We start from the raw sequence: 27991 nt of genomic DNA, 5'->3' as shown, positions 1-27991 counted from the left end.
AGATTCCCAAATTACCCTTAATTCCATATTAGTAGCCTCTTCTAGCATGTTCCACAAAATCCGAACAGACAAACATATATACCCAAAAAAAATAATAAATCAAACTTAACTAAAATCGAAGTTCAGTAATTTCGTATAATCGAGAAAAAAATGGCAGAGGAATTTGCATTAGATTTGGAAGAGCTTCGTCACTTGCAAGAAATCGCCAAACGACCACGAATCCTTTCTCTCCTCACCTCCGAGATTCGCAACTTGGAGAAGGTTCTCTCACTATTTTCACATTTCATTTTCCTTTTCGCACAATTTAATTTCATGTTTATCAATTTCGCGTTTGATTCTATTTTTTTTTGTCATTTCCGTTTTAATTGCTTATTTTGCTTAATCGATTTTTTATTAAGCAGTTATCTTCAGAGGCGGCATCTTCTGCCCGTGCATCGCAGATTCCAGCACCAATTTCAACCGGAACTAAGGTGTCACCTGTAGTCAATTATTCCCCTCTTGCATCGTTCAGTTGGGATCAAGATAATGAAAAAGTCAAGGTATGTAAATCACATTGGAGACGTTTTTCATGCTGCATTGTTTTAAGTTTGTTTAATTGTTTCATTTCATATCGTGTTTTATAATAAAAGATAATTAAAAGTTAAGCTATATTTATATAAGCTTACATAGTTTAGTTTGATGACCTTATGGCCATTAGGTTGGTCTAGATGGTAAGGTTTTTGTATAAGAGCGTGTTTGGATAAATAACTTATATGCAGTTTATAGAACATGGGCTTATTATAAGCGCTTATGAATAAGCTCGCATAAGAAATTGGGTTAGAATCCCTGTCGATGTGAGGATCCGTTGGGTAGTATACTAGTATATGCAGTTTATAGTACACGCTGTTGGAGACTATATGCAGTTTATAGGATACACGGGCTTATCAAAATAAGCACTTATGAATAAGCTGGCACAAGAAATTGGGTTCGAATCCCTATCAATGCGAGGATCCGTTGGTGGGTAATATATAAGTAATTCCGTAAGCACTCTTCGAGCCTCAAGTCTTTTCTAATCGTGATGAGTTCCCAACACCCTTGACTCTACTCAGCTAAACTTTGTTATACCAAAAAAAAGAGAGAGCTTATGACTCTTTGGTTGTTAAGAAATAGCTGGCAAATGAATATTTATAGCAGATAGCTTGTGATGGATTACGACAAACTGTCTGATTAAATCTGAAGTGTTTTGTAAATTATCCGGTGGACAAACTTTTACAGTAAATATGAAATGACATAAAATATGTGTTTAAGAGAAAATATTATAAACTACAGTTTTTAAGCTATAAGCTGTTTTAAGTAGCTTATAAAAAATATACTGTAAGTTTGTAAAAATAGACTATGAGCTTGTGAAAAAATGACTGTTACTAAATAGGTATTTTTTCAATCATATGAATGTATAAGCTATCAGTATCAACTATATAATTTATAACTTATGGACATGTTATAAGGTGTTTCCACTAGTTTTTCTAAATAGTCTCACAAGTAGTTATTTTTAACAAATCAATCCAAATGGCTCTTAAATAAAGACAATTTGTGTCATCTCTTATTCCTTGCTACAAATCCAAACATAGACGAAGCTTTATGTTGTAGTTACACAGTGATTTAATGCTGATTGTTTTTTTTGAAAAATATGCAGATATACGTGTCATTGGAGGGAGTTGATGAGAGCAAGATTGAATCTGAGTTTAAGCCAAATGCGTTTGATGTTAAGTTCCATGATATTCAAGGGAAGAACTATCGATGTGCAGTAGTGAAATTGCACAAGGAGATAGTACCTGAGAAATGTAAGGTTCTTGTCAAGCCCAAAAGGGTAATCATCACTTTGGTGAAGGCTTCCAAAGCAAACTGGCTAGATTTGCATTTCAAAGAAGATAAGGTAGTAAAATACTGAATTAGATGACGACTTCTTTTAGTTGTTTAACAATGTGATGAAGTAGTAATTTTTTCTTCTTCTGCTGATGTTGCAGCTGAAGCCAACCATGGATAAAGCAAAAGATCCAATGGCAGGAATCATGGACATGATGAAGGTTTGATTCAGTTTTCTATTTTAGTTGGCTGAGGCTACTCATGCACTCTTTAGAATATTAATATCAATTTGGCTTATGCTATACATGAATGAATTGCAGAATATGTACGAGGATGGGGATGAGGAGATGAAGAAAACAATTGCAAAAGCATGGACTGATGCTAGAACTGGAAAAACAGCTGACCCTTTAAGTAGCTATCGTTGAGCAACTGACATGTTCAACTCCTGTTTTTTTGAGAGTGATATGCTTCACTTATTTTCATGATTTAGTTTCTATTATAAAATGAATGCTTGGTTTAGGTACATGGCACTGTAGGAATTGATGTTTAGTTACTGTTATTATTGAAGTTCTACTTATTGAAAGATGTGTTTTTTACCCTTTTGCTCGAATGTTTACTTCCTCTTTGTTGTGTGGTCTTTCATAATGCATTATGTACCCGATTACTCTGAGAATGACTGGTTAGAACTTATGCATAAGTTAGTGGGATTGTATATGAGTACTTTGAGTACTGAGTTTAACTAACAGCATGAACAATACTAACAAACCAACTGACTATGAGCAATTACATAACGGTTATGGATGTGTTCTGTTCTTTAAAATTTGATTGAATTGTGTTCATGGTTAATGTGGTCTCAATTGTGTAGTCTGAAAGACTCCAATTATCTTGGTGTTGTGGTTAAGATAGTAGTGGGGGACATGAGTCCCGACTAATCAAGAGTGTGAGACCTAGTAGCTTAATGTGGTGGTTGGAATGCATATACCACTTGTGACTTGTGTGCCGGTTTTTTGGCGGCTGGAACACTGATGGCCGCAGTTCAGTGTATTTGGAGAAGGGATTGTATTGTGATGAATTCAAATGTAGGTTAGGTGGTTGCTCGACATTGTGATTGGAGGAAAGGTTAAAGGTATAAGCAATGGTGTCAGAAACAAAATTCACCTATTTAAGCCAATTTATCAGTAGTTCAAACACTTTTAATTTAGTCCTTTAGAAATAGATTGACGATTTGAACCGGTTTAACCTTTCAATCATGCCTGGTTTAATTGATTAGTTCTATATACGTATTTTTTTCCAAGACTATATTCGTCAGTGATCAAACATGAAGGTATAATGTCTTTTTCCACTTATCAAAACTTTTCTTCTCATCCTAGATATATTGGTGTGATTCCAATTGTTTAGAACTGTGAGGGATTGCATGATTCTCTGCATCTAGGGGTGGAAATAGGCCAGGCCGATAACAGGGGCCTACAGGCTAGCCTATATAGGCTCAGGTCAGGCCACACATTATTTTTAAATAGAAAAGGCCTAGGCTTTTTTATAAGCCTATTTACTTAAAAAGGCTAGGCCTCAGGCCCTAGAAAAAGCCTTTTAAGCCTATCAGGCCGGCCTATTTAAATAAATATGAATATCTTTTTATTATCATTATGTTATGTTTTATAGTTTGAATTAAAATACATAAATAAAATTTGGTTATCTTGAAGAAATTGTGAAAATAAGATGAAAACATCTGATGAACATTGTTTTCATAAGTTCTCTTAAAAAAATAGTCTTCTAAAACTTATGCTAAGAGATAAGTTAAAATAACTCAATGCAAACAAATTTTTAGTCTCTTGGTCTTTTAGTTAGTTAATCTATTTAAACATTATATTAATTTCTTATATACATATGTCTAAAACAAATAGGCTTTTATATAGGCTAACAGGCTAATCAGGCCTTTGAAAAAGTCAGGCTCAGGCCTAAACAATAAGCCTACGACAGGCCACAGGCCAGACTTAGGCTTTCGTTTTTTTAGGCCAAACTTAGGCTTCCGTTTTTTTGACAGGCCAGGCTTAGGCTTGGCAAAGCCTAACTCGGCCCAGCCTATTTCCATCCGACTGCAACAAATAGTAAATGTGTGACTACAACGAATGCTGTCATGTCCAAATTTCAAAGGCACTGTGATTTGTTGCCGCAACTGCTTCTACATGACAACATCAGTTCTGAAATCTATAAAAAAAAAGGTTTGTGGATTTTTTATACACTCTATGAAGTAAGAATGAACACATTGTAAATTCAATTTTGTCCACATTCATAATATACACACTTCAACTCTCTTCGTAAGTAAGTCACTTTTATTTTTTTTAAAAATTATTCAAAAGTGCATTTCTTGAATCCAAAAATGCACTTATGTAAACTTTCCTGCAATAATTTTATAAGACTTTCAATGGGGATTTAGTCCTAGCCTTCATGTGCCATGAAAAAACTAAATGCAAATACGTAACGTTCCTAGTTACGAAAACTTTTCGAATTATTTTTTGTAAAATAAAGATGATTTGCTAATATTTTTGGATGTGTTCGTTTGAAAGTGTATTTCTAGTTTTACTAAGGTGCACTAGTATCTCATCGAGTGGAGAAAATAACCCCTAAACAGTTCCTAGCAATCCGTTTTAGGTGCCCAATATTGTTGTTATGTTTTACTGTTTTGTTTTGTTGTAAGGTTTGGGTCTGACTTCTATTATATATATTAAAGGAGACTTCCAAAACATTTGATACTCCATAGTTTAGATGAAGTGTTCTTGATGTTCTTGTTCTTGATACTTCCAAAACATTTGATACTCCATAGTTTAGATGAAGTGTTCTTGTTCTTGATACTTCCAAAACATTTGATACTAGGGGCAGGGCCGGTCCCGACTTTTTGGAGGCCCTATGCAAATAATGAAAATGGCCCCTAATATTTAGGTCACTATTTTTCCTTTTGTTAGAGAAAAAAGAGGTGAATTTTTATTAGGTTAATATTTATCTATATATTAATATTAAGATTTATTATTTAAAAAAAAAACAAAATAAATAAAAAGAAAAAGTGTATATTTAATGACAATAAAGATGGAGAATTGTTGCGTATTCATCCCACTACCAGCGGTTCAGTGCTACATTCAAAAAGACTGAAAAAAAATAACAAGCAAAACTTATTGTGGAGTCACTAGGAATCAATCTCAAGCCCTTTCTATTACACAACTACTTTTGTTCCGCTAAGCTACAGTCTTATTGTTTTTATTTTAACCCAATCTCTAAATATAAAATTTAATGATTTATTTATAAGGCCCATAACTAAAAATTTGAGGCCCTATTTTTTTTGAGGCCCTGGGCTATAGCTCTGGTTGATCTGACCCAGGGCCGGCCCTGATTAGGGGTGTGCATGGTTGGTTATTTTCAAAAACCAAATCATAACATTTTAAAATTATTTAAATAGTTTGGATTCATAACCATAACCACATTTTAATCAAAACTGGTTATAAAACCGGTTATAAATTCGGTTATGATTATATAATCGGTTTTTTAAAAAAATCCAGATTTAAAAATTATTTTTTTCGAAAATATTTTTTTCAAAATAAAATTAATATTGAGAATTAAAATATTTGGATTTGAATAATAACCGGATTATAACCGAATCAAAAATAATTTAGCCGGTTAATAACCATTTAATTATATCTGGATTATATGAATGGATAACCAAACCATTAATAACTAAATCGGTTAATAACCATTCAATTATATCTGGATATTTAAAAGAAGTTTAAATTTAGTTATGAATTTGGACATCAAAACCGAATATTTTACACACCCCTATTTGATACTCCATACTCTAGATCTTTAGAACACATGCACCATAAACTCGATAATAAACTAGGCATGTCATTCGCTACAAAGACCTTTAAACTCGTTCAATTTTGAAATCTAATAGGGAAAAGTTTAAGCGCATGTTTAATTTTGCGTAGAAAATTTAAAAATATGGAGAAAATTCACTATAGCATAGAAGCTATACTTTATAGTTTTTGGTTTTTAGGATAGATTACTCTCAAAACGTCTAACACAAACTAAATCTAAAAGTTATATTAGCAATCCCTTTAATAGTATAAAAAATACACTTAATTGATGTGATTTTGAAGTGCTTACTTTAATTTGGTACTATAAAGAGTTGCCTTTAGATGCATGCTTAGCTTTTTATTTTTATTTTTTTATGGTGTTTGTTGAAATAATATGTTAGTTTGTTGAGATATTTATACCGATTTTAAAAATACTTTTTAAAAAATAATAAAAAATAAAAATTGATAATTTAAAGAAAATATATAAATTAATTAAAATATATCATAAATTAAAAATTTTAAATTTTAAAAAATGTTGGATATAATGAAATTTGCCATTTAATTTATTGAAATATTCCTACTAAATACAAAATACAAAAATTATTTAAAAAATTATTAATGTGTTATAATAATAATAATAGTAAATAAAATTAACTTGTTTTACAAATAAAAAAAACATTAAAATTTTAAAATAAATTAGACATTAATTAGTCATAAAAAACTCAACTACTAATTAAAAAAAATAGATAGAATGAAAGTTATGTATATTGTTTGTTAAGATATCCAATTTCATCAATAATTATAGGAGTGACTGACGTATGTTAAAAGATAATTATAATATCATATAAGCAAATAATCATCTGTATAAGATTGCATAAGTCAGAAATTCCTTTCATATCATCTTTCCCGATTTCGCAATCACAGTGCAAAGAAGATAATAACTCTTTTTCATTCATAGCAATGGTGTAACATTAGATTCAGCTATTACTCTAATGGTACATAACTTTTTACACCTACATTAGAAAAGTGCGATGCGGTACCCTAAAAACATGAACGAAGAAGGAGCCAAAGGCAAAAAACCTAAACACACTTTTCTCTCTCGTTTCCAAACACTCTTCTCAACCATGACCCGAAAACCCGTTTTCAAGCGAACCCTAGCTATTTTCTTCGTTATCGTAGCTCTATACGCTCTCGCTAACACCTTCTTCCAATCCTATGATTCTTCCGCGTTTGATTCCGCTACCTTTCCGTTCAACACAGCTACGGCGTCGTCTATCCTTCTCGCCGCCGGGAAATCTACGTTTCCGGCTGTTAAGGTTTACCTCTACGATCTTCCTCGGAGGTTCACCTATGGAGTTATCCAGCATCATTCACTCGCGCGTGGCTCACGCGTTGATGAGAATGATTTGTCTTCTCTGAAGTATCCAGGTCACCAGCACATGGCGGAGTGGTACTTGTTTTCGGATCTCGCTCGACCCGATTCGGAGCGTGCCGGTTCGCCTGTTGTTCGGGTTTTAGATCCGGAAGAAGCGGATTTGTTCTTCGTGCCGTTTTTCTCGTCGTTGAGCTTGATTGTGAACCCGGTCCGGCCTCCCGGTTCCGGTTCGGAGAAGACTGCTTACGTCGATGAGGAGAATCAGGAAGCATTGGTTGAGTGGCTGAAGAGGCAGGAGTATTGGCAGAGAAGTAAAGGAAGGGATCATGTGATTGTGGCTTCTGATCCGAATGCGATGTATCGGGTGATTGACCGGGTTAAGAACTCCGTGCTGCTTGTATCGGATTTTGGACGGTTGCGACCGGACCAGGGATCTCTGGTGAAGGATGTAATTGTGCCGTACTCGCATCGGATTAAGACGTATACAGGTGGCGTCGGTATTGAAAAACGCAACACCTTGTTGTTTTTCATGGGAAATCGATATCGCAAAGAGGTAATGTTATGTTTTCTATGATGAATGAATTGGGACATTAATCATAGTCTATTGTGTGATAATTTTGATAATTGTATGCTTCAAGTCGAAATTCAGTATTATATTTGTATTTCGGACGTGTTTTTATGGTTACTAATCGATGAATTATTGTTTGATATTCAGTTGTTCTATCTGCGTTAAGAAGAATAAATGTAGCTGCAAACTGAAAATCCAATGCTTTTAATGTTGCTGTTGCGTAATGCCACAGTTTTAATAATTTAGGCCGCTTTCAAAATATTATAGAACTTGCTTCAGATATTTTATTTGTAGGAATAGCTTCTTGTGATATTGATTCATATTTGTCCTCGTCGGTTTTACAGGGAGGGAAAATCCGAGACACGCTGTTTCAAATTCTAGAAACAGAAAAGGATGTTATAATAAAGCATGGAGCACAGTCCAGAGAGAGCCGACGGGCAGCTTCACAAGGAATGCATACATCAAAGTTTTGCTTACATCCTGCGGGGGATACTCCATCAGCCTGCCGATTATTTGATGCTATTGTTAGCTTGTGTGTTCCAGTGATTGTCAGTGATAGTATTGAGTTGCCTTTTGAAGATACTATAGATTATAGAAAGATTGCGGTATTTGTGGAAACTGCTCCTGCAATACAGCCAGGATACTTGGTGTCAATTTTGAGAGGCATAACCCCAGATAGAATCTTGGAATATCAGAAAGAACTAAAAGAGGTTAGTAGTACTGCTGGCACAGTTTACTTCTGCAATAAAATCTGTAGGTGTTTTTCTGTTGTCTTTTTTCCCTCTGTTGCATTTTTTTATCTCTTCAAAAGTATGACACGGTCAATACTTATAACCATATATATTCGACAGATTTTGGTAACATAGCTACTTATAGTAGCCTAAAGTGTTTCTTTTTCCCTCTACTGTGTGTTTTACCTTCATATACAAAAGTTGTTGTATTGGTGGGGAGAGGGGATTATATTATATTGCTGTATGAATATTTTGATTTTAGTAATTAATCGATGTCTGTCATGAGTATGATGAGTTTGCTAATTTGTTACTGAGCTACTTTATACATTTAGTATGTTAAGTTTGATTGGAGTGTGTCTCTTTTGTGTAAAACAATAATTATTTTTCCTCATCCTCTCCTATGGGCTTCCAGTACCTAATAAATGCCTAGCAATAAGTACATATTTAATCTTCATACCAAGTGAGACTGACATTGTCACGATTTGTTAAACCAAGTCTTAATAGTGGACTTGAATTAGGCAATTAACAAGTTAGATTTTCATTTCTTCTTTTCTTTATTAATGTCGTAAATCATGGTCACCCTTAAGTCCCCTTGTATCACGGTGTACTTGAGTTCCATGCATTTTACGGTTATGCTTCCTTTTAGCTGTACAAGTAGAAATTGTACAAGATTAAACTGAGTAGCTCCAACTTAACTAAAATATTAGCTGCTGTTTCACTTTGTATGATCTTTCTTCCAAAATATAATCGACTTTTTGCAGTTAACATTTTCGAACTGAATAAAAGGAGTTGAAGAAGTCATTCTTGGCATTCCAAAATATAATCGACTTTGTATGATCTTGTTTCAGGTGAAGCGATACTTTGAATACGACGAACCAGATGGGACAGTGAATGAGATTTGGCGGCAAGTTTCGAAAAAAATACCCTTGATCAAATTGATGATTAACCGCGAGAAAAGGCTGTTTGCAAAGGAAGCTGATTGCTCCTGCATATGTACAAACCAGACTGCCAGTAGAACCTTATAGCATTCATCTCACAATCAGACTTGGCATCCCATGAACTTTGGCTCGGTTTTGACGGGACCTTTTGAGGCAATGAGAAAATTATTTAAGGATAATGATGGTGGTAAACGCAGTTTCTGCCATATGAAATTCACTTCCCAATTAAATTCTCGTCACGCGTTGGGAGAGGAATTATGTGCAACTATCATTATTCATTAGTTACTGGGGCTGGGCTGGCATGAGTTTGATATTCAGATGCTGAACATAGCTTATTATCGGCATGAATTATGTCATTGTAGATTCCATGAACCCCTTATATAATTACACATTAGACTAGGCTAAGAAGATATAAGTTTTTATCGTGATTGTATTGTACAGAAGTAAAAATAAAGTCATAATTATTTTTATTCTTTATAATCATATCTTGATCTTTCTCTCTTGGTTCTGTTGTTTTATCTATACTCTGGTAGCTCTGTTCTTTTTTTTACTCAAATTTATTTATTTTTTAAATGAACCATGATTGTATTCAGTCTGTTAGTAAAGTCTTGATCATAAGCAGCAGGAACTGTTTTCCAGGTGTTGTTTTTTATATTAAAATTTCATAAGCAAACACGAAGTGTTGTAGATTATGTGAAACTTGTTGAGAGTGTAGAACCGTGATACATCAAGCATGTTTAAGGTAGCGGTAGTGTTGAGTATCTTCGTTTCAATATCTCTGTCCTAATGATACCTTCATGTTGGAAAGGTCTTTTAGTGAAGAGAGGTAAGACAAGCTCTTTAGGACCGCGATAGTTTTTGAAGTTTTAAAAGTGAGGCTTATGATAGAATGAATTTTGGTTTTTTAAAAGATTTTGGCTCAAAAGTAAACTTGACGGAGTTTTATTCGAATGGCAAGTTAGTTAAAGGCTCAAATTACATTTTTATTTCATTAATTTTCAAAGTGGTTACTCCATAACGAGTGATAGACTTTAGGCCGGTATCGTTAATGGGTTGCATGTATGAAGTGTTACCTAAATTTTGGTGAATAGATTAAAATTTATTATTGATAAGATGATGGCAGTCTCAATTGACTTTTATAAAATAAAAACAAATTTTGAATGATATTTTTTTTGGCAAATATTATGCTAAAAAGAAAACGAAAAAAAAAATTGATTATGTTTAAAGTGGATTTCAAAAATACCTATAATAAAGTTGAGAGAGGGTATTTTCACACTGATATGGTTAAATGGAGGAAGTGGTTTATGGAAAGCATCACTATTGCCACAACATTAGTTTTAGCCAACGATAATCTTTATATATATGAGTTTCTTTTAGGGTGGGAAGAGCATCCTAACACAAAAGGTCAATTCTTATTTACCCAACTCAAAAAGTTGGATAAGATTACCTTTAGTGTAAAGTGTCTTGAAAACAAAAAATAAATATATTATTTAATAAATAATTAAATATGTAAAAGTTAAATGGTGTTACGTGATTGGTTGAATGTACACTACCTATCTTTTTGTGATGGGTAGAGAAGTTGTCCCCAACACAAAAACCAACAACACTGTCGTATTTCATACAGTTCTTGTAGTTTATGAACTCTTCTCCTGTGTCAAAATTCCTATGTTCATTGCTTATGTAGTATTATACGGTGTATGGGGAAAGTTCTCAAACTTATTTATTTGCATAGAATTGCTCTTCATTTATACTTGATTCAGTTTTATCCCTTTTCATTCACATACTATGCTTGGTTTTAAACGTAATAATAGTATCAATGGGATTGCTTATTCAAATTTAGGCATTTATCCCACAAAAGCGATTCTTATTTTAAATGATAAATTTAGTTTTTTCAATAACAAAAAACATTTCTCATTCAATTACTTCAAAGTTCTGCGGTAATCAACAAGGATTGACTTTCAACCTTTAACCAGGTGGCCAATTCATCTGTCTCCCACCTAGAACATGCAAGTGCAGATGATACACACTTTGGCCTAATCAGAATAAGAAAAAGATATTAGTATGACAGAGCAAATAAGGTACATGCCATTATTAGCAAGAGAAAAGCTTTTGAGAAAAGAACCTACATGCACTGGCACCGCTGTTAATAACAACACGAAATCCATCCGCGATACCTTCTTTCTCAGCTACTATTTTCGATGCATAGAGAAGCTGACCCAGTATCTCCCCATGTCTAGCATCAGCCTGCAAATGCAGGTTTATTTTTGTGCATCAGATCAAAATGCTCCCTGCTATTACTATGCAACCAAATATCCAAAATAGCTTGGTCAAAGCGAACCAAAAAAAAAAACTCATAATCAGCTAAAAAGTGAAGAATTATGTTCTCTTACACCCTTTTTACCATAAATAAATAGGTACATTCAAAAACTAAAAGCCTTGAGTTAATGTACTTATAGAACAAGATGATTTATGACCTTTCCAAGTTCTGTTAATCCATCTCTGAATTTTGGAATGATCAGAACATGAACAGGAGCCTCTGGATTGATGTCCCGAAAGGCGAGGACCTTTTCATCTTCATATACAACAGTAGAAGGGATTTCCTTATTTATGATCTTGTCAAATCTGCAGAGAAGAATAAAATAGACTCATTGTGTGTCTGTGTTAAAACTTAAAAAGAGAGAGAGAAAGGGTAATACAGGTCTTTAAAATTGGTTGAATATTTCGGAAATTTCTGCCTCATGATTAAATTAATGCTCCCCTTTTATCAAAAAAAGATTAGTGCCTCCTTTTATTTCGATTAATTTTATTCCATGCAAAAAAGAAGTATTAAATCATTTAATGTTCATTGATTTGAAGCATTTCCCATGTTTGCTAGTGATAATAGATTTTGAAGACAAAACTTTGAACTTTTATACAAATTTCGGAATGAGCATTCAATGACAATAGAGGGATCATGTTAGAAGACAATACATTGTTGGAGCTCCACTATCAGCATTAATAGCAGCTGCTCTGGCTGCTGCTTGTTCATTGTTTGCAGCACTGGCACTAAAACGCAACCTGCAATAAATAAGCAAAATGTCAACAAACATATCAATTCACAATAAGTCAATAACTAAATCTACTCCAAATAAGAGGAAGTGAAAAAATAATGGCAACCAAATAGCATATAACTTCAAAACAGATTCTGGTTGTCAACAAGCTGTACCAAAATCCAAAACTTGGTGTTAGATGACAATATACATGTATATTTTCTGCTACACATAACAATTTAGCATGTATATTCCCAATTGACAGCAAATAGATGAACAAGTAAGTAGTATTGTAGAACTACTAGAATGTATAATCAAGCTACTCACGAGCCCTTAATATCGAGCATACAAGGCTCGAGCTTGATTTAATATTTAAAGAACCAAACACGAATATTATACAAATAGCCAAGCTCATTTACACCTCTACCAATAACTATATCCATTGATAGTCATAATCAATTACGTCTGCTAAATTTTGTTTGCTACTTGATCTTCCCATACTATGCTCTATATTTCATGTTTTACAAAGTGGAGGCGATTCTCTAGTAGTTATAACTCCTTTTTCCCCCACGGAGAGGTTTGCTGTGAAGTCAGTTGAAATGAGTTTTTGTTGCTACCTATAAGTGTTATTTGCTTTCTCTCCCTTTTTCATCAGTATATTAAAACAACGGGTATTTTGCGGTGACATCATCGTGATGGAGGCGTGATAGGTTCAATCTAGTATTAGTAGCAGAAAAACACAGTACACAGAGAGATTCAAGGGAAATATTAGATTATTCAGCAACACTCACTAGAGTTCAAATGGGATCTAGTGGATTACAAACAAGTACTGAAATAGCAGTAAAGAAAGAAAGGAAAAGAAAAGGACTAAGGCACTTCGAGAGGCCTTTCTCTCCTAGGAATCAGTACCAAATCTGAGCATACTGACATTCTAATCATTGCCTCTATTTATTATCAGTCCTAGGATTCACTAACCACTCACAGCCTGACACCTAGCCCTGCTCAGTAGTGGTCCTAACAGATTTTGTCCTATATGCTAGCTGTCTCCTCTTTGTCCTTTTTGTTAGCTGGCCACTCTTTCTCTCTCTTGCGGGTCCTCTTGTAAACTTTCCCAAATCTACCAATTCTCCCCCCTTCCAAATTCTCCTTGACCTCAAGGAGAACTTCTGGAAATTCTGCTTTCAATCTAGCTGCAATTTCCCATGAGTTTTCAAATTCAGGCAGCTCCTTCCATTTGACCAAAACCTCCATTTCTCCTTGTTCATTCTGCCTTTGCTCTAGGATTCTCTCAGGTTTTGGTTCCAAGTGCCACTCTTCGTTGATGCACACAGGTAGAGGTTGAGTTACCATAGAAAGTGAGACAGCTTTTTTGAGCAGGGAGACATGGAACACAGGGTGAACCCTGGTGTCTTCTGGTAGTTTTAGCTTATATGCTACTGCTCCAATCTTCTGAAGTATCTCATAAGGACCATAATATCTGGGACTGAGTTTCTGATTCAACCTCTTAGCCAATCTCTTCATTTTATAGGGCTGAATTTTCAAGAACACCATATCACCAATTTCAAACTCCACAGCTCTTCTGTGTTTATTTGCTTGACTTCTCATAATGTCTTGAGCCCTAAGTAACTGCTCCTGCAGCTCTTTTAACACCACATTCCTCTCAGCAGTCAGCCTATTTACTTCATCTACTGCTGATGGAGTATCTCCCCTCACCAACACAGGAGGTGTTCTCTCATACAAGGCTTCAAAGGGTGTAGTTCTTAAAGAGCCATGGTAATTGGTATTATACCAATGTTCAGCCCAAGCAAGCCATTTAGGCCACTGTTTTGGTTTTAGCCCAGTTACACATCTTAAGTAAGTTTCAAGACATCTATTCACTACTTCAGTCTGCCCATCAGACTGTGGATGGTATGCACTGCTATACTTCAACTTGGTTCCTGCCTGTCTGAACAGTTCTGACCAGAAGTGACTTAAGAACACCTTGTCCCTGTCAGATACAATGGAACTAGGAAATCCATGTAACCTGACTACTTCTTTAATGAACACTTCTGTAATTTCCTTAGCTGTATAAGGATGACTGATAGCAATGAAGTGGGCATATTTTGTCAGTCTATCCACCACTACCATAACTGTGTCTACCCCTAGAGCTTTAGGTAGACCTCCAATGAAATCCATGGAGATGTCACTCCATGTTTGAGTGGGAACAGGCAGAGGTTGCAGCAATCCTCCAGGACTCAGAGTCTGATATTTGTTCCTCTGGCACACTTCACAAGCTTGGACATACTGCTGTATTCTCTTCCTCATTCCTTCCCAATACACAACACTGGCTATCCTTTTGTATGTCCTTAAATAACCAGAGTGCCCACCAATTGCAGTATCATGGAATTCCTTCATGATCCAATCAATCCTTGGAGATTGCTTAGGGATCACAATCCTGCCCTCATGATACAACCTTCCCCCTTTTAATTTAAACCCTTCTTGACTGGAAGGATCAGTCAAAACTGCTTGTACTATAGCTTGCAGCTTCTCATCCTTCTGAACTTCCTCTTCTAAGCCCTCCCAAGCTTCACACTGAACAGTAGTTATACTCACATACTGCATTTGTCTTGATAAAGAGTCTGCTGCATTATTCTCTTTCCCAGGCTTGTATTTTACTTCAAAATCATATCCCAACAGTTTGGATAGCCATCTTTGTTGTTCCTCCCCCATGATTTTTTGCTCAGTGATGAATTTCAGACTCTTTTGATCAGTGTGTATTTTGAAATGTCTCCCCAATAAGTAGGGTCTCCACTTCTGGATTGCAATCACAATTGCCATTAACTCTCTTTCATACACAGACTTTTGTTGTGCTCTGTCTGATAGGGTCTGGCTCATGTAAGAAACTGGTCTTCCTTCTTGCATGAGGAGGACAGCTCCAATCCCCTTCCCTGATGCATCAGTCTCCAGCACGAATTCTTTTTCAAAATCAGGTAAAGCCAGTACTGGAACAGTAGTCATGGCTACCTTAAGAGCTTCAAAAGCTTCCTGAGCCTCCCTGTTCCATATGAAGCTATCCTTTTTTAATAGTTGAGTTAGTGGCCAAGCAACCTTCCCATAATTCCTGACAAACTTCCTGTAGTACCCTGTCAGTCCCAAAAAACCCCTCAATCCTTTCAGGTTTGTTGGTACAGGCCATTTCAGCATGTCTTCAATCTTCCTTGGGTCAGCTGACACTCCCTCTCCTGAAATCAGGTGTCCCAAGTACTCAATTTGTTGCTGACCAAATGAACACTTCTTTCTATTTGCATACAGCTGCTGCTCCTTGAGTAAGGTCAAAACCTTCTTCAAATGTGCTTGATGTTCCTCACTGCTCCTACTATAGATCAGGATGTCATCAAAGAAAACTAGACAGAACTTCCTTAAATAAGGCCTTAAAACCTCATTCATTAAAGCTTGAAAGGTTGAAGGAGCATTTGATAACCCAAAGGGCATTACTAAGTATTCATAATGGCCCTCATGGGTTCTAAATGCAGTCTTGGATACATCCTCCTCCTTCATTCTTATTTGATGGTATCCAGCCTTCAAATCTAGTTTAGAGAAGATCACAGCTCCCCCTAATTCATCTAACAGTTCCTCTATGACTGGAATGGGGAACTTGTCAGGAATTGTGACTTTGTTCAATGCCCTGTAATCAGTACAGAATCTCCACCCTCCATCCTTCTTTTTTACCAATAGTACAGGGCTTGAAAAGGGGCTGGTGCTATGTCTTACTATCCCAGCCTGCAGCATATCCTTTACTATCTTCTCAATTTCATTTTTCTGATAGAAAGGGTACCTGTAGGGTCTGAGATTTGGGATTGCAGCCTCATGTTTTAATCTGATGGCATGATCATGAGCTCTCACAGGTGGCAGTCCTGCTGGTAAGTGAAATACCTCCTCAAAAGGCTTCAATATCTCTTCCCACACTTCCTGTTCTCCTGTTACAGCAGTAGATTCAAGCTTCATTTGTTGCACAAAGAACCCAAACCCTTCCTCCTTTAAATTTCTGATCAAAGACTTCCAAGTGGACTGCCTCACACACAAAGCAGGATCTCCTTTAATCACAAAATTCCTTCCCTCCTTCTCCCATTTTAAACTGAGCTCACTAAAATTAGCCTCAATTTTTCCTAAGCTAGCTAGCCAATCCATCCCTAAAACCATGTCATTTCCTCCTAACTCCATCATGAAGAAATGCTGACTGAATTTCACCCCTTGCAGTGTGAATTGTAATCCTTCACACACTCCTTTGTTTTTCACTTTTTCTCCATTTCCCACTTCAATCACATAAGTGGGAGTCTCAGCCACCTTCAAACCCAACTCCCTAGCAATTTGTGAATCAATGAAATTGCTAGTAGCACCCGAGTCAATTAGAGTCAGCAGCTTCTTCTCCTCTACTTCCACCCACACTTTGAAAGATTTGTTTGAGGTGAACCCATCCCTGCTTTGTATTGACAGCTGTAAGGTTTGCAACTCTTCTACTCTTTCTGCCACCACTATTTGAGCTTCTCCTAGTTCTTCCTCTTCACCCTCCTCTCCACCACTATCTTCACAAAGTTTCAAGCTCATATGCTTGAATTTGCACACATGCTCTCTATTCCACTTGTCTCCACATTTAAAACATAATCCTTTCTTGCTTCTTTCTTCTAATTCTGCAGGATCCAATCTTCTTCCCTTACCTTTATCACTCCCTCCCATTTGGCTTTTCTCACTTTCTTTCTTAAGACCCCCAACCTCTGCAGGATCCTTAAGTCTGAAAGTTCCTCCTCTATCCTTCCATGAGCTTCCCTTCTTAGTCACCACCTCATTTTTTTCCTCAATCAGCAAGGCCCTGTCCATTAAATCAGCTAGATCCTGGCTTTCATACAGCTTTAACTCAGCCTGGATTTCTTCCTTGAGTCCATTTAAAAAAATGGAATCCAACATGATTCTCTCCTCCCTCCTCAAGGGTGCCACCATCATCTCAAACTTCTCTCTGTATTCTCCTACAGACCCCTTCCGCCTCAGGCTCAACAATGGTCCTAAAGGGTTGTGCAATAATCCAGGTTGGAAACGGCGCATTACAGCTGTCTTAAACTCATCCCATGTCCTCAATGGTGTCTGTTCTTCCCACCATTGGTACCAGTTTAATGCTCTATCCTCCATCGCCAGCATCGCTACATCCAACTTATCTTTTGCCCTAACCTCATTCAACTGGAAATAGCGTTCAACTTTTACCAGCCACCCATACGCGTCTTCCCCTTTGAATAAAGGAATCTCCAGTCTTCTACGACCTCCATAGAGTCGTGGACGACCCTCACCTCTATGGCGATAGAGGCGTGGCTGCGACTCACGTGATAAAGAGCTCCGGTCGCTTTCGTCTTCTCCCTCGTCGTCGTACCCCTCACCTCTGCGTGGTCGTTCGTTCCTCCTTCGATTTCGCCGTGGTTGCTCCAAGATCAACTGGCGGATTTGCTCCACCGTGACCTGCGGCCTTGCCTGTTGCTCTATCACCAACTGGCGAATGTGTTCTATCGTGCCTTCAAAGTTTTCCATTCTCTGTTCCATAGAATCAATTCTGTTTTCCATGACGCGTCGTGTAACTACCATTCACTGTGTTACTGCAACCAAGGCTCTAGATACCAAATAGATAGGTTCAATCTAGTATTAGTAGCAGAAAAACACGGTACACAGAGAGATTCAAGGGAAATATTAGATTATTCAGCAACACTCACTAGAGTTCAAATGGGATCTAGTGGATTACAAACAAGTACTGAAATAGCAGTAAAGAAAGAAAGGAAAAGAAAAGGACTAAGGCACTTCGAGAGGCCTTTCTCTCCTAGGAATCAGTACCAAATCTGAGCATACTGACATTCTAATCATTGCCTCTATTTATTATCAGTCCTAGGATTCACTAACCACTCACAGCCTGACACCTAGCCCTGCTCAGTAGTGGTCCTAACAGATTTTGTCCTATATGCTAGCTGTCTCCTCTTTGTCCTTTTTGTTAGCTGGCCACTCTTTCTCTCTCTTGCGGGTCCTCTTGTAAACTTTCCCAAATCTACCAAGGCGGGATGCTGGTAGTGTTGGCGGAGAAGGACTTTTAAGGAGAAAGAACAGAGCTATAATAAGATAGCATCAAAGATGAGTGAGGTGGTGAACATTAACAAGTCATGTAAAGAGTTACTATGAAGAGAGCTATGGTAGAAAAGAAAACATTAGACACCAAGGAAGATGTCAAGCCTTTGAAGAAGTGGGATATGTGCATGACTAGTGTCTCATACAATCTTGTTAAAACTTAGAAACTTCTTTTGCCTCAAAACAATTTTCAAAAAGACTATGGACTCTACATATAGTCATTTAAGGTTAATGGCAAACTGGACTTCATAGTTCATACCAAAAAATAAGTATTTCTAGTCAATATCAAGGCTTTAAAATATGAGGTTGCAGTTGTGGTAGGTTAACACTTCCAAGATCTCCAAAAGAAAACTTGAATTAGTGGAATGTGATGAAATAAAATAAGATTTCATTGTTTAGATAGTTAAAATCGAATGGAGCGGAGCGAAATAGAGTAGTATCTATTTCATTCCAATCCATCCGTTATCACCATTTTTCTTCACCTCCAATTTGAACAGAATGAAAAATTTGCTTTGTTCCATCCTTAAATATCCAAACAATAGAATAAAATATTTTATTTGTTCCGTTCCATTGCCAAAAGCCTTGGTTATTGTTATTGTTTCTTATGCTATTTAGTTAGATTTGGATAGATTTCAAATTTTCTATTGATCAATAAGCTTTTCGGATGCTGCATACAAGTTTCATTGGGAAATTCATCAATTTGCAAAACTTCCATTTTTCACAATTGAAATAATACTAAGAAAGAAGTAGACTCCTTAAAATGAAACGCAGTTGATTGCTAAGCAGTTCTTAATAATTCTGTATAGTAACCAAGTTTCAAAACACATAACAAATTACCTACGAGGTTGGAGAGGAAGAGCAGAGTTAGAGAAATTGTAGCTATTCGCTTTTACAACAAAAGCTCTTGTTGACACCAATTGCGAGTAGTTCCTGCCATTATTCAAAACACACACTTCAAAATTTTCACACACACACTCACATGAATAGTGAAGAGTGATTACCGACTAAAGTACCTAATAAGAGAGAAAGGAACCGTCGCTGCCATGGTTCCGAGAATCAAGTTACTCGGAAATGCGTTAAATTGAGATGAGATTGATTAATTTTTTTTCTCTGTTAAAATAAAATCATATAGTACCTTTTTTGTAGTGCGAATTCTATGTAGACACTCCTTTCGAGTAGCTTTGTAAAAGATGAATCTTAGCCGTTGAAAATGGTGGGCCATGCTGTGATTGATAGCCTATCACATTTTTCACATTCTCTATTTTTTTTGTCTATAAATAAATAAATAAACCACATAAAAAAATTGGTGGAAAGAAGAATAAGAGAAAAAAAATGGCAAATTTTGTTCTGCGGGTTCCAATTCCTTTGAGGAGTTTCAGTGTATCTGCTTCATCCAACTCCAGCGGTGCATCACTCATTCTCTTTCTTTCTGTTGATTAATTTTTTATTTATTTTTCTAATTTTATTTAAAATTTAAATTAATTATTTTAAAATTTTAGGAGCTGTTTCTGGAAGCAGTTCTGATAAGAGTGGTGGTCCAGTGATAATTGAACTTCCTTTAGATAAGATAAGAAGACCTTTAATGAGGACTAGATCAAATGATCAAATTAAAGTTCAACAACTCATGGATAGTATTAGTGAAATTGGTCTTCAAGTACCTGTAAACACTTGCTCTCTTCTGCAAAATTATTTTGGAATTTATATCTTGCTCAGCTGCTAATTCATTTTAAGTGATGCAGATCGATGTGCTCGAGGTTGATGGAAACTATTATGGTATTCGCTCTTTTGAATTGATTTGTGTATAACATCTTATCATATATGATTTCTCCAAGATCCATTCTTGCAGTGGAATCAAAATGGATATATTATGTTACTTTGGTGGTTGTAGGTTTTTCCGGGTGTCACCGATATGAGGCTCACCAGCGACTTGGACTCCCTACCATACGCTGTAAAATACGGCGTGGGACGAAAGAGACTCTAAGGCATCATATGCGCTGAAATATTTGATCATTTTATATCATTTGGAGATGCTACATGCCAATTACAATTAGTGTGGTTCTATTCCAAGTAATGACAACAGTGATTCAGTTCGATCATATAATAGATGATAAATCATGTATGCATATATGAAGATGCAAATGTTTCTTGTTGATGATCAATAGTATACTTCATTGTTACTACTAAAAGTATACAAATTATAATCCAATTTCTCTTGCTCCTTGTGTTAGCTATGTATCGTGCTATTCTGTTATTCCTGAAGTTCATTGTAAGAAAGCAATATTCTAGCCAACTTTCTTTCCATACACCAAAAAGAGGTCAAAAGGAAAGTGAAAATAAAATCACCAACTGGTATATATCTAGAATAAGCTCTAATTAAGTTTAATTAGGGCATGTTTAGATTAGCTTATTTGAACTAATTTAGTGACATATGTTTGAGAGAACTTATGAAAACAAACTTGCATTTATCACATTTATCATCTTTTGGGACTGAGGAAGTGCAGGTACTTTTGATGACACAAACTTCCAAAGTACTACAAAAAATTATGAGGTAGTAGTAACATTTTAGCTTTGCAAAACAGAGCCCATTTTTTGTATAAAAAAAGACAGATAATCAATGAGTAATAATCTAGCCCCAATAAAACAAACAAGACATAACCAAAAACGCAAGTCAAAGAAAGCAGAACATCAATTAATTGACAGGAGGATGTAAAGCAAAAAGGCCCTTAACTTTGTTCATCCATAGCATTAAAAAAAGTTTCTTTAATAAACTGAAACTGATTTCCAGAAAATAGGGAGAGTAGAAGATGAACTTTGAAATTTGGATAGATTCTAACTTAAACATAAAAATTTAGCCTATAAGGTTGTCTTCTGAAAAGCACATAATTTAATTTAAACCAAGGGGCTCATAGATGTCTTTGGATTTGCTTTCCTAGCTTCTTTTATCCGTTGAACCAATGTCTTTCCTCCACTTTTTCGTCCACCATTCAGTGATCACTCGATTATCCCTGCTCACAGTTTTTATACTCATAGCCAGAGCCGTACGTTTATCACCATGTCCTGATTTAGCATAACCGCAGACTGCTGGCATCAATGTATCCGCCGCTTCAGTTATTTGGCTGCTTAAAACACTTTGTACATCCAACCCATAGAGCTTATAAAATTCAGAATAAGCAGGTGGACAATTTCTTACTAATCCAACACCTTGCATAACCAACTCAATCTGCTTTTTATATATACTGTTAACTTCCTGACCAGCGGGAAACTTCCCCCAATCCCTATGACTTGAATCAACAATCATGATCCTCTGCACTGGAGGAGGTGACGCGTCAAGCCTCAGAACCAGATGTGATGCCAACGTATCCGTCCTCTTCCCGAGTACTTGCGCAAGCCAGTATGTCTGCGCCAGTCCAAACGGAAGTGCAGCAATCTTACAAATTTCCTCTTTCTGATTATGAATCTCATTCTGTACTGTCTTTGTTGTAATAGTATGAAGGGTATTAAGCCAGGAAGTACAAATACGGTTCATATTATCATCATTAGTACGGAATGTACGATCCTTATTGAGGTGAAACAGCCCAAACATCGCCAGAACATTCAAGCAAATCACGTTAATTGGCTTTCCAAAACTCTTCTCCCAAGCCATACAAGCCTCCACATCAACTTTCTTTGCAGAAGAAATTGTCCAGCTATACTGTATAGCCATTCTTGAAGTTGGATGTGGCATAACACCACAACCTACCCCATAAGCTCTAGTCCATGCGGCTAAAGCCGAGCCAGAGCAAGGAACAAGATTCAGTGCAGCGAGTTGTTGCATTGTGTATTCATTTATCTTGAAACCCAAGCGATCACTAGCAACATCATTAACATTCTTCCAAGCAACATCAGTGACAGACATATTATCTAGATTCAAAATTCCCATATCACGGACATCAAAGTTCATGTCAGCTTTCTCACTAACAAACATGTAAACTTTATCCACAACATTCTTTAGATCAGCCACCCCACCTGCAGGACCTACACCCCAGTCAGCAAAAAGAGATGTCCCGGGTGTAGAGTCGAGTGATTGAATTTCAGCAAGCACAGTGGCAGCGGGAGTGTTTTGGTGCATGAGCTCTTTCATACGATCATATGACAATCTTGTCATTTGCCAATATTTGGTTACCAGTTCAGAGTCGGGATTGGAACGACCTTTGTCAGGCATGACAGGATTAATTCCTAAGCCGGAAGGAATGATGAGCCATTGATGAGACTTGAGGTACTCCACATTACCGTATTGAACCTTCAGTTTCGCTTCAGAACTAATAGTACACTGATGTAAAGCTTCCTCCATAACTTCCCAGTCATATTCCTCATCGTCCAATTCATCACAAATAACAGCTCCGACTTGAGAAGCTTTGCCAGTAGCTAGTAGTCGGTCAAATAGACTGACAGACTCCTTCTTAACGTTGGACATAGTATCTATTAAGGAGGATGGTAGAAGAGATTGAATGTAAATTGTAAACAAGAAGAGGAAGACTGTTTTAATGAGTGAAGGAACTGAAATGACAAGGTTTTAAAGGCATGAAGAGCAATACATACGGTCAGTGGAAGATTGTGCGAATTCCGAAACATGAGAAAGGAATTAAATGAAAAACGGGAGAGTTCCAAGAACAGAAACAGCGCACGAGCAGTTGAAGAGTAATGGTCATGGTTGATACAATTCACCTGTTAACTATTCTCTCCCTCCCAATATGTTATGAATGAATAATGAATGTTTGTCTTCTAATTATTTCCCTCTTTTAATTGTAATTATTTGTGTTGATTATGGAGATTGTTTGATACAATTTTTTATGGGTACTTTTTAATATTTTTCAAGTCCATTTGTAATACCCTGCACGGTTTTAGGATCCTCTCATTTATAATACTCCTTGCCATATTCGTGGCTCTGAGACCATTTGTAACGCCCCAGACTAGTTTCGGGATGATCGACTGACCCCACAAACCAACACGGGTCTTTTCAGCATGCTTTGACCTCACTCACACGCTTCCTGAGAAAGAAATTTCCCATAAGGTCACTCATCTCAAAATTGCTCCAAGTCAAGCACACTTAATTATGGAGTTCTTATGGAACGGACTACAGAAAAGAGATGTATATTGTTGTACGTAGTACACATCAATCCTTATAAGCTTTCCTTCAACCATGCAGTCCCATACCTGCATGGCCTCAGGATTCCTCTCATTCCGATGTGGCGACCACCCTTGCCCTCTTCGGCCTCAAGTGTTACATGTGGTATAACCACCCTTCGCCTTTTTCGGCCTAGGGTGTTACATGCCCACCAGCTTCCGCATGGTTTGTCCTCGAACCACATCGTACTGGGAGAGGTCTGGCTCTGATATCATTGCAATAGTCACGACATCCTGTCTAACCCTCGATGCTTACAAGCTCAACCGTTGGCCCACGAACCTCTGATTGCACACAAATCACGGGGTCTCTTCTAAGCTGGTCCTTCAACAGTACCTCTCAAGAATCAAACTGCGTTTTTCACTCTTTTTCACACATGTAACCGGTTGGAAAGCTAATAAGATGTACTATCTAGGAAAATTATCCCCGTTATCAAAATGTCGTTCTTCGACACATCTAACACCTTTTAAAACAGAATGTTGTGAATAGAGTTTTGTGTAACTATTTCCCCGAGAGCAGTTCCGTTTTGAATAGGGAACAGAGTGTCTCCTTAGTTGTGTGAGACTTGTTTATATTGCATTTGAACATGCTATATTGTATATGATCATGAATGTGATATTTCTCAATATGTGAATTATTGATGGATGTATTATGTTGAATGCTATATTATGATCATGTTATGCTTTCCGTTGTTCCGGTTGAACATTCGGAAGTTGTGTGCCTGTGTGGCTTGATGATGTGATTGATGTATGCTTGAATCGAAGTAGACCTAGGCTACTAGGTGTAAATCTCTCATGACAGTATTACCATTGCGGTGGCTGAAGGGGTTACCTTCAGTGGAAAAACACCGGCATCTTGGTAAGTCATACACACTTGAGCTACCATTGTGATGTGCGAGCGGGTCTGAAAAGGCGTTTCCGCAGTGGATAAAACATCGGCGTGCTTGGTATGGTGAGGGCGTGATTCCATGTAGGCTACATCACGTCGAATAACTCTCCTCTAGTGGTGCCACATAGGCAATGCCGCTAGGCTTTCACTCGGTGGACTTGTATAGTCATTATGGCGTATTTGCACTAGCAGTTACACATATGCGTATAGATGATCGATGGGGTTATGACGCCACTTAGGCAAGGTCACAATAGGAAAACTCGTCGCGGATGGAATTCTATATGTAGGAATGATCTGTTTCATCTAGCGGTGTGTATGTGCAAGTCTTTTGACGCGTAGGCACAAGAGGTAACTCATCGAGGGTGTGGTATTGCGTAGCCTAAGTAGAAAGGTAGAACTTACTTCTGGATTCCTCGTAAACGGGTACGGGTTTGCATATATGTTGTGTTTTGATATGTGTTTGTTGCTACCTTGTTGGTTGTCATGGGACTACCAAGGTGGATTGTATCCTTTGTTGTGTATTTGTACCAAGCCGCGAGAAAAAAAACGGATCCACGGCGGATCCGTTTTGGTTGCATGTACCTTGTAGAACCGAGTGAACTCATAAGATAGGGGAACTCACTGAGATGTAGTAATCTCACTCCAATCCTATTATCTTTTTCAAGAACAGGTTAGAAGTAGAAGAATTGCTAGATGATCCTTATTGAAGACGGTGGACAAGTAGATGGCAGGATGACCTCATTAGACGATGTCTTTCTGCTGTGCAGTGTTATGAACAAGTGTATTGTATACATTTTGAACAAGATTTTATTTGTATAAGATTTTATTTTCCTTGTCTTTTCCGCTCATGTATGTTTCTTGTGCCAATTTTTAGCATCACTACATATTATTCTAAACATATATGTACGAGGTGTTACAAAAAATCACATATGAAGAATTGTATCTAAATTTTCTTTATTATAAAACTAATACTCCATCAATCTCAAATTATAAGACGTTTTGTGTTATCTCAGATTTTTTGACATATTTTGGTGAGTAGGATTAAATTCTTAAAGGCAAATTAGTCTTAAAGTCGAAATGGTGTCTTGACCATTTTTTATGCGTTTTGTCAAAGGATGAAAGGGATTTGGTTGAAATTATGAGTTTTACAGGCCAAAGATATTTTGGGACTTAGACAAAATTGAAGTTTTCATGTGGCAGACAAAGTGTGTATGGTCGAACGAGGCTGAATTGGATTAGACAGTTATTCGAAGATACGTGTAAAGTTTGTGAGATTCAGTTTTGTATGGCTTTGGAAATGTGGCGTAGACAGTTATATTAAAATTTGTAGACAGCTATATTAAGATTAGTATCTAATCAATGATTGTTTATGTTTTCTAGTGTACCCAATTTGACACAAACTTGAAAAACTCATAGTATTAGTGGTTAAGAGAAACGAGTTATCTACAATGTATGTGAGTGTGTTCCGTGTTATCAATTAAAGTTATTTATTTTCAATCATTTACTGCATTCAAAGTTCTTTATTGCATTCCAAGTTTTCATTTCCATCACCTTTTTTATAGCTTTCAACTTTAGTGTCAAAATTATTCAAACTTAAACTTTTGCACAACATATCTAGGATTTTTTTCGAGTTTGATCCCTTAAGTGAATCGAAGCTTGTCTTTGTTTACCAAATTTACCAGTAAACAAATTGGCACACCCGGTGAAACCTGTTGTGTCAAAGTTTATGTTTTTTAATTTACATAGTTCTCCATGCATGAAACTTCTGAATCTGAGTGTGCATGAGATTAGGGAGTGGTAGGATTTCCAGATATTATCCTAGTAGAACCAAAACAAAATATACTAGAATGGTGAATCCAAGAAACAATCTGAGTGTGCATGAGATTGAGAAGTGGTATGATTTCAAAAGATTATCCTAGTAGAACCAAAAGATTATCCTAGTAGAACTGTTCGAAGTACTCAAGTGCTTTAAGGAATATGGAGCATCATCATTAGCTAGCATAGGGATACACACCATTCATTTTTAGCAAAACATTACAAATTACAAGAAGAGCATTAAATGCGTATTTTCCAATGGCAACAACGTCCCATAAAAAACTTTCACTTCCCCAAACCTAGTAGGTTGAGTTAGAGCACGTATTGCAAACCTCCATCCTACAAAGTAGAGACATGGGCTTGAGGGGAAAATATTTTGAGTCGTTTGCAAGACCCAAGATGAAAGGCCATGTGATACCTCAAAAGCATCAGGGTACACGTAACAGGTAAGCCTTCATCCTAATAAGCATAATTTTCCATGCAATAGAGCTTTGACTACTTTCTAGATCAATTTGACGTGTGAGCGTAATACACGCTTTCTGTTGTTAATGATTTTGATATATTTAAGAGGAAAACACCATTTCCCCATTCTCATTCTCACATCAATTTTAACTCTCTTACTGACTTTTGTGTTGGAGTTCTAACCTTACAAGTTAGCCTCCTCTCCACCCTATTGAAAATTCAGGACCACCGTAACAAACTCTACTTCATCATTTACTGATCAATTTTGGTTCTATTACGCAACATAAACCTTAAGGAATTAACAAATATCATTAGAACTAACATCCTATAACTCATTTGGATTCCCCGACGCACGTTAACAAAATTCTAGCACTGCCACCTCACGATCTTCTCTACCCCCTCTCTAGTAGAGTTTTTGCCTTTCGAGGGAATCAAACTTTGTACCCTTGAGTTCAAGTACATGTTCAATCCATTCTCACTATCAATTGAAATGTATGTATGCTAATTAGATTTAACTAGTATGAGTTTTATGTTTTATTCCCTCTTAATGAAGGAGGTAAATCAAGAAAATATATAATTTATGTATGAAAATTTCATATTAAGGATTAGAAAAACGCAAGAAAGGAGTTTGAGTTGTATACAATTTTTAAAAACAAATCAATCATGATCATAAATTGACAAGGAAGATAACTGCGCAAAATATAGAGTAAGGAAGCGGAATCACACAAAATTTTATCATGGTTAACTTCAAAATTTGAAGCCAGAGTAGTCACTTCACACTAGAAAAGTTTTGAGATAGAATTTTTTTTCCACTATAATCCATCCTAATCACAATAACTACTAAGACTTTCTTATCCTAGATTTTTCTGTCTTAAAGATTAAGGAAATCCTTACTTTACACTATAGAGTTTCTTCAATTACTAATAGATATCTAATAAGAGAGATAAACTCAATAAGAGAGATAAGTAACTTTTTAAAGAAAAATAATGATAATATATAGCACTTATGTGTTTGTTCTTTTTTTTTTACAAAAAGTTCTTCTTGTTTTCAACATTTGAATTGACCTTCTATATATTTGATTTTTCTAATCATTGGACTCTTGGGAATAAAGTTGTGGGGGATTGTATTATCCTAGTACTCACATAATCGATGGGGAATATTCTTTGTGGCTTGAGTGAATGATGTGACTCAAGTCACTTAACACAACA

At 36.4% G+C, this 27991-nt stretch overlaps 4 protein-coding genes across 4 annotated transcripts; 3 read left to right on the top strand and 1 right to left on the bottom strand.

Annotated features, from left to right (window-relative positions):
* The first annotated feature begins 50 nt into the window (after positions 1 to 50).
* LOC131607384 (uncharacterized) lies at positions 51 to 2438 on the top strand. The gene is made up of 5 exons (XM_058879396.1): positions 51 to 261; positions 402 to 539; positions 1673 to 1912; positions 2004 to 2063; positions 2163 to 2438. Exons 1-5 carry the CDS (start codon positions 151 to 153, stop codon positions 2265 to 2267), a joined length of 654 nt encoding a protein of 217 aa, XP_058735379.1. The 5' UTR covers positions 51 to 150; the 3' UTR covers positions 2268 to 2438.
* A 4114-nt stretch (positions 2439 to 6552) lies between these two features.
* LOC131602538 (probable arabinosyltransferase ARAD1) lies at positions 6553 to 9779 on the top strand. The gene is made up of 3 exons (XM_058874679.1): positions 6553 to 7612; positions 7972 to 8337; positions 9207 to 9779. The coding sequence occupies exons 1-3, from the start codon at positions 6716 to 6718 to the stop codon at positions 9381 to 9383; spliced, it is 1440 nt and encodes a 479-aa protein (XP_058730662.1). The 5' UTR covers positions 6553 to 6715; the 3' UTR covers positions 9384 to 9779.
* Positions 9780 to 11040: 1261 nt separating this feature from the next.
* On the bottom strand, positions 11041 to 19623 carry LOC131602536 (14 kDa zinc-binding protein). The gene is made up of 6 exons (XM_058874677.1): positions 19471 to 19623; positions 19295 to 19387; positions 12267 to 12353; positions 11771 to 11918; positions 11423 to 11540; positions 11041 to 11329 (listed from the first exon to the last, which is right to left on the bottom strand). The coding sequence occupies exons 1-6, from the start codon at positions 19500 to 19502 to the stop codon at positions 11262 to 11264; spliced, it is 546 nt and encodes a 181-aa protein (XP_058730660.1). The 5' UTR covers positions 19503 to 19623; the 3' UTR covers positions 11041 to 11261.
* A 98-nt stretch (positions 19624 to 19721) lies between these two features.
* LOC131602537 (sulfiredoxin, chloroplastic/mitochondrial) lies at positions 19722 to 20663 on the top strand. Its single transcript, XM_058874678.1, has 4 exons — positions 19722 to 19862; positions 19957 to 20117; positions 20197 to 20230; positions 20346 to 20663. Exons 1-4 carry the CDS (start codon positions 19790 to 19792, stop codon positions 20453 to 20455), a joined length of 378 nt encoding a protein of 125 aa, XP_058730661.1. The 5' UTR covers positions 19722 to 19789; the 3' UTR covers positions 20456 to 20663.
* Positions 20664 to 27991: the final 7328 nt, after the last annotated feature.

This window comes from Vicia villosa, linkage group LG5 (genome assembly GCF_029867415.1).
Source record: "Vicia villosa cultivar HV-30 ecotype Madison, WI linkage group LG5, Vvil1.0, whole genome shotgun sequence".
NCBI lineage: Eukaryota > Viridiplantae > Streptophyta > Magnoliopsida > Fabales > Fabaceae > Vicia > Vicia villosa.
The sequence above is the reverse complement of the archived record's forward strand: the minus strand, read 5'-3'. Positions and strand labels throughout refer to the sequence as shown.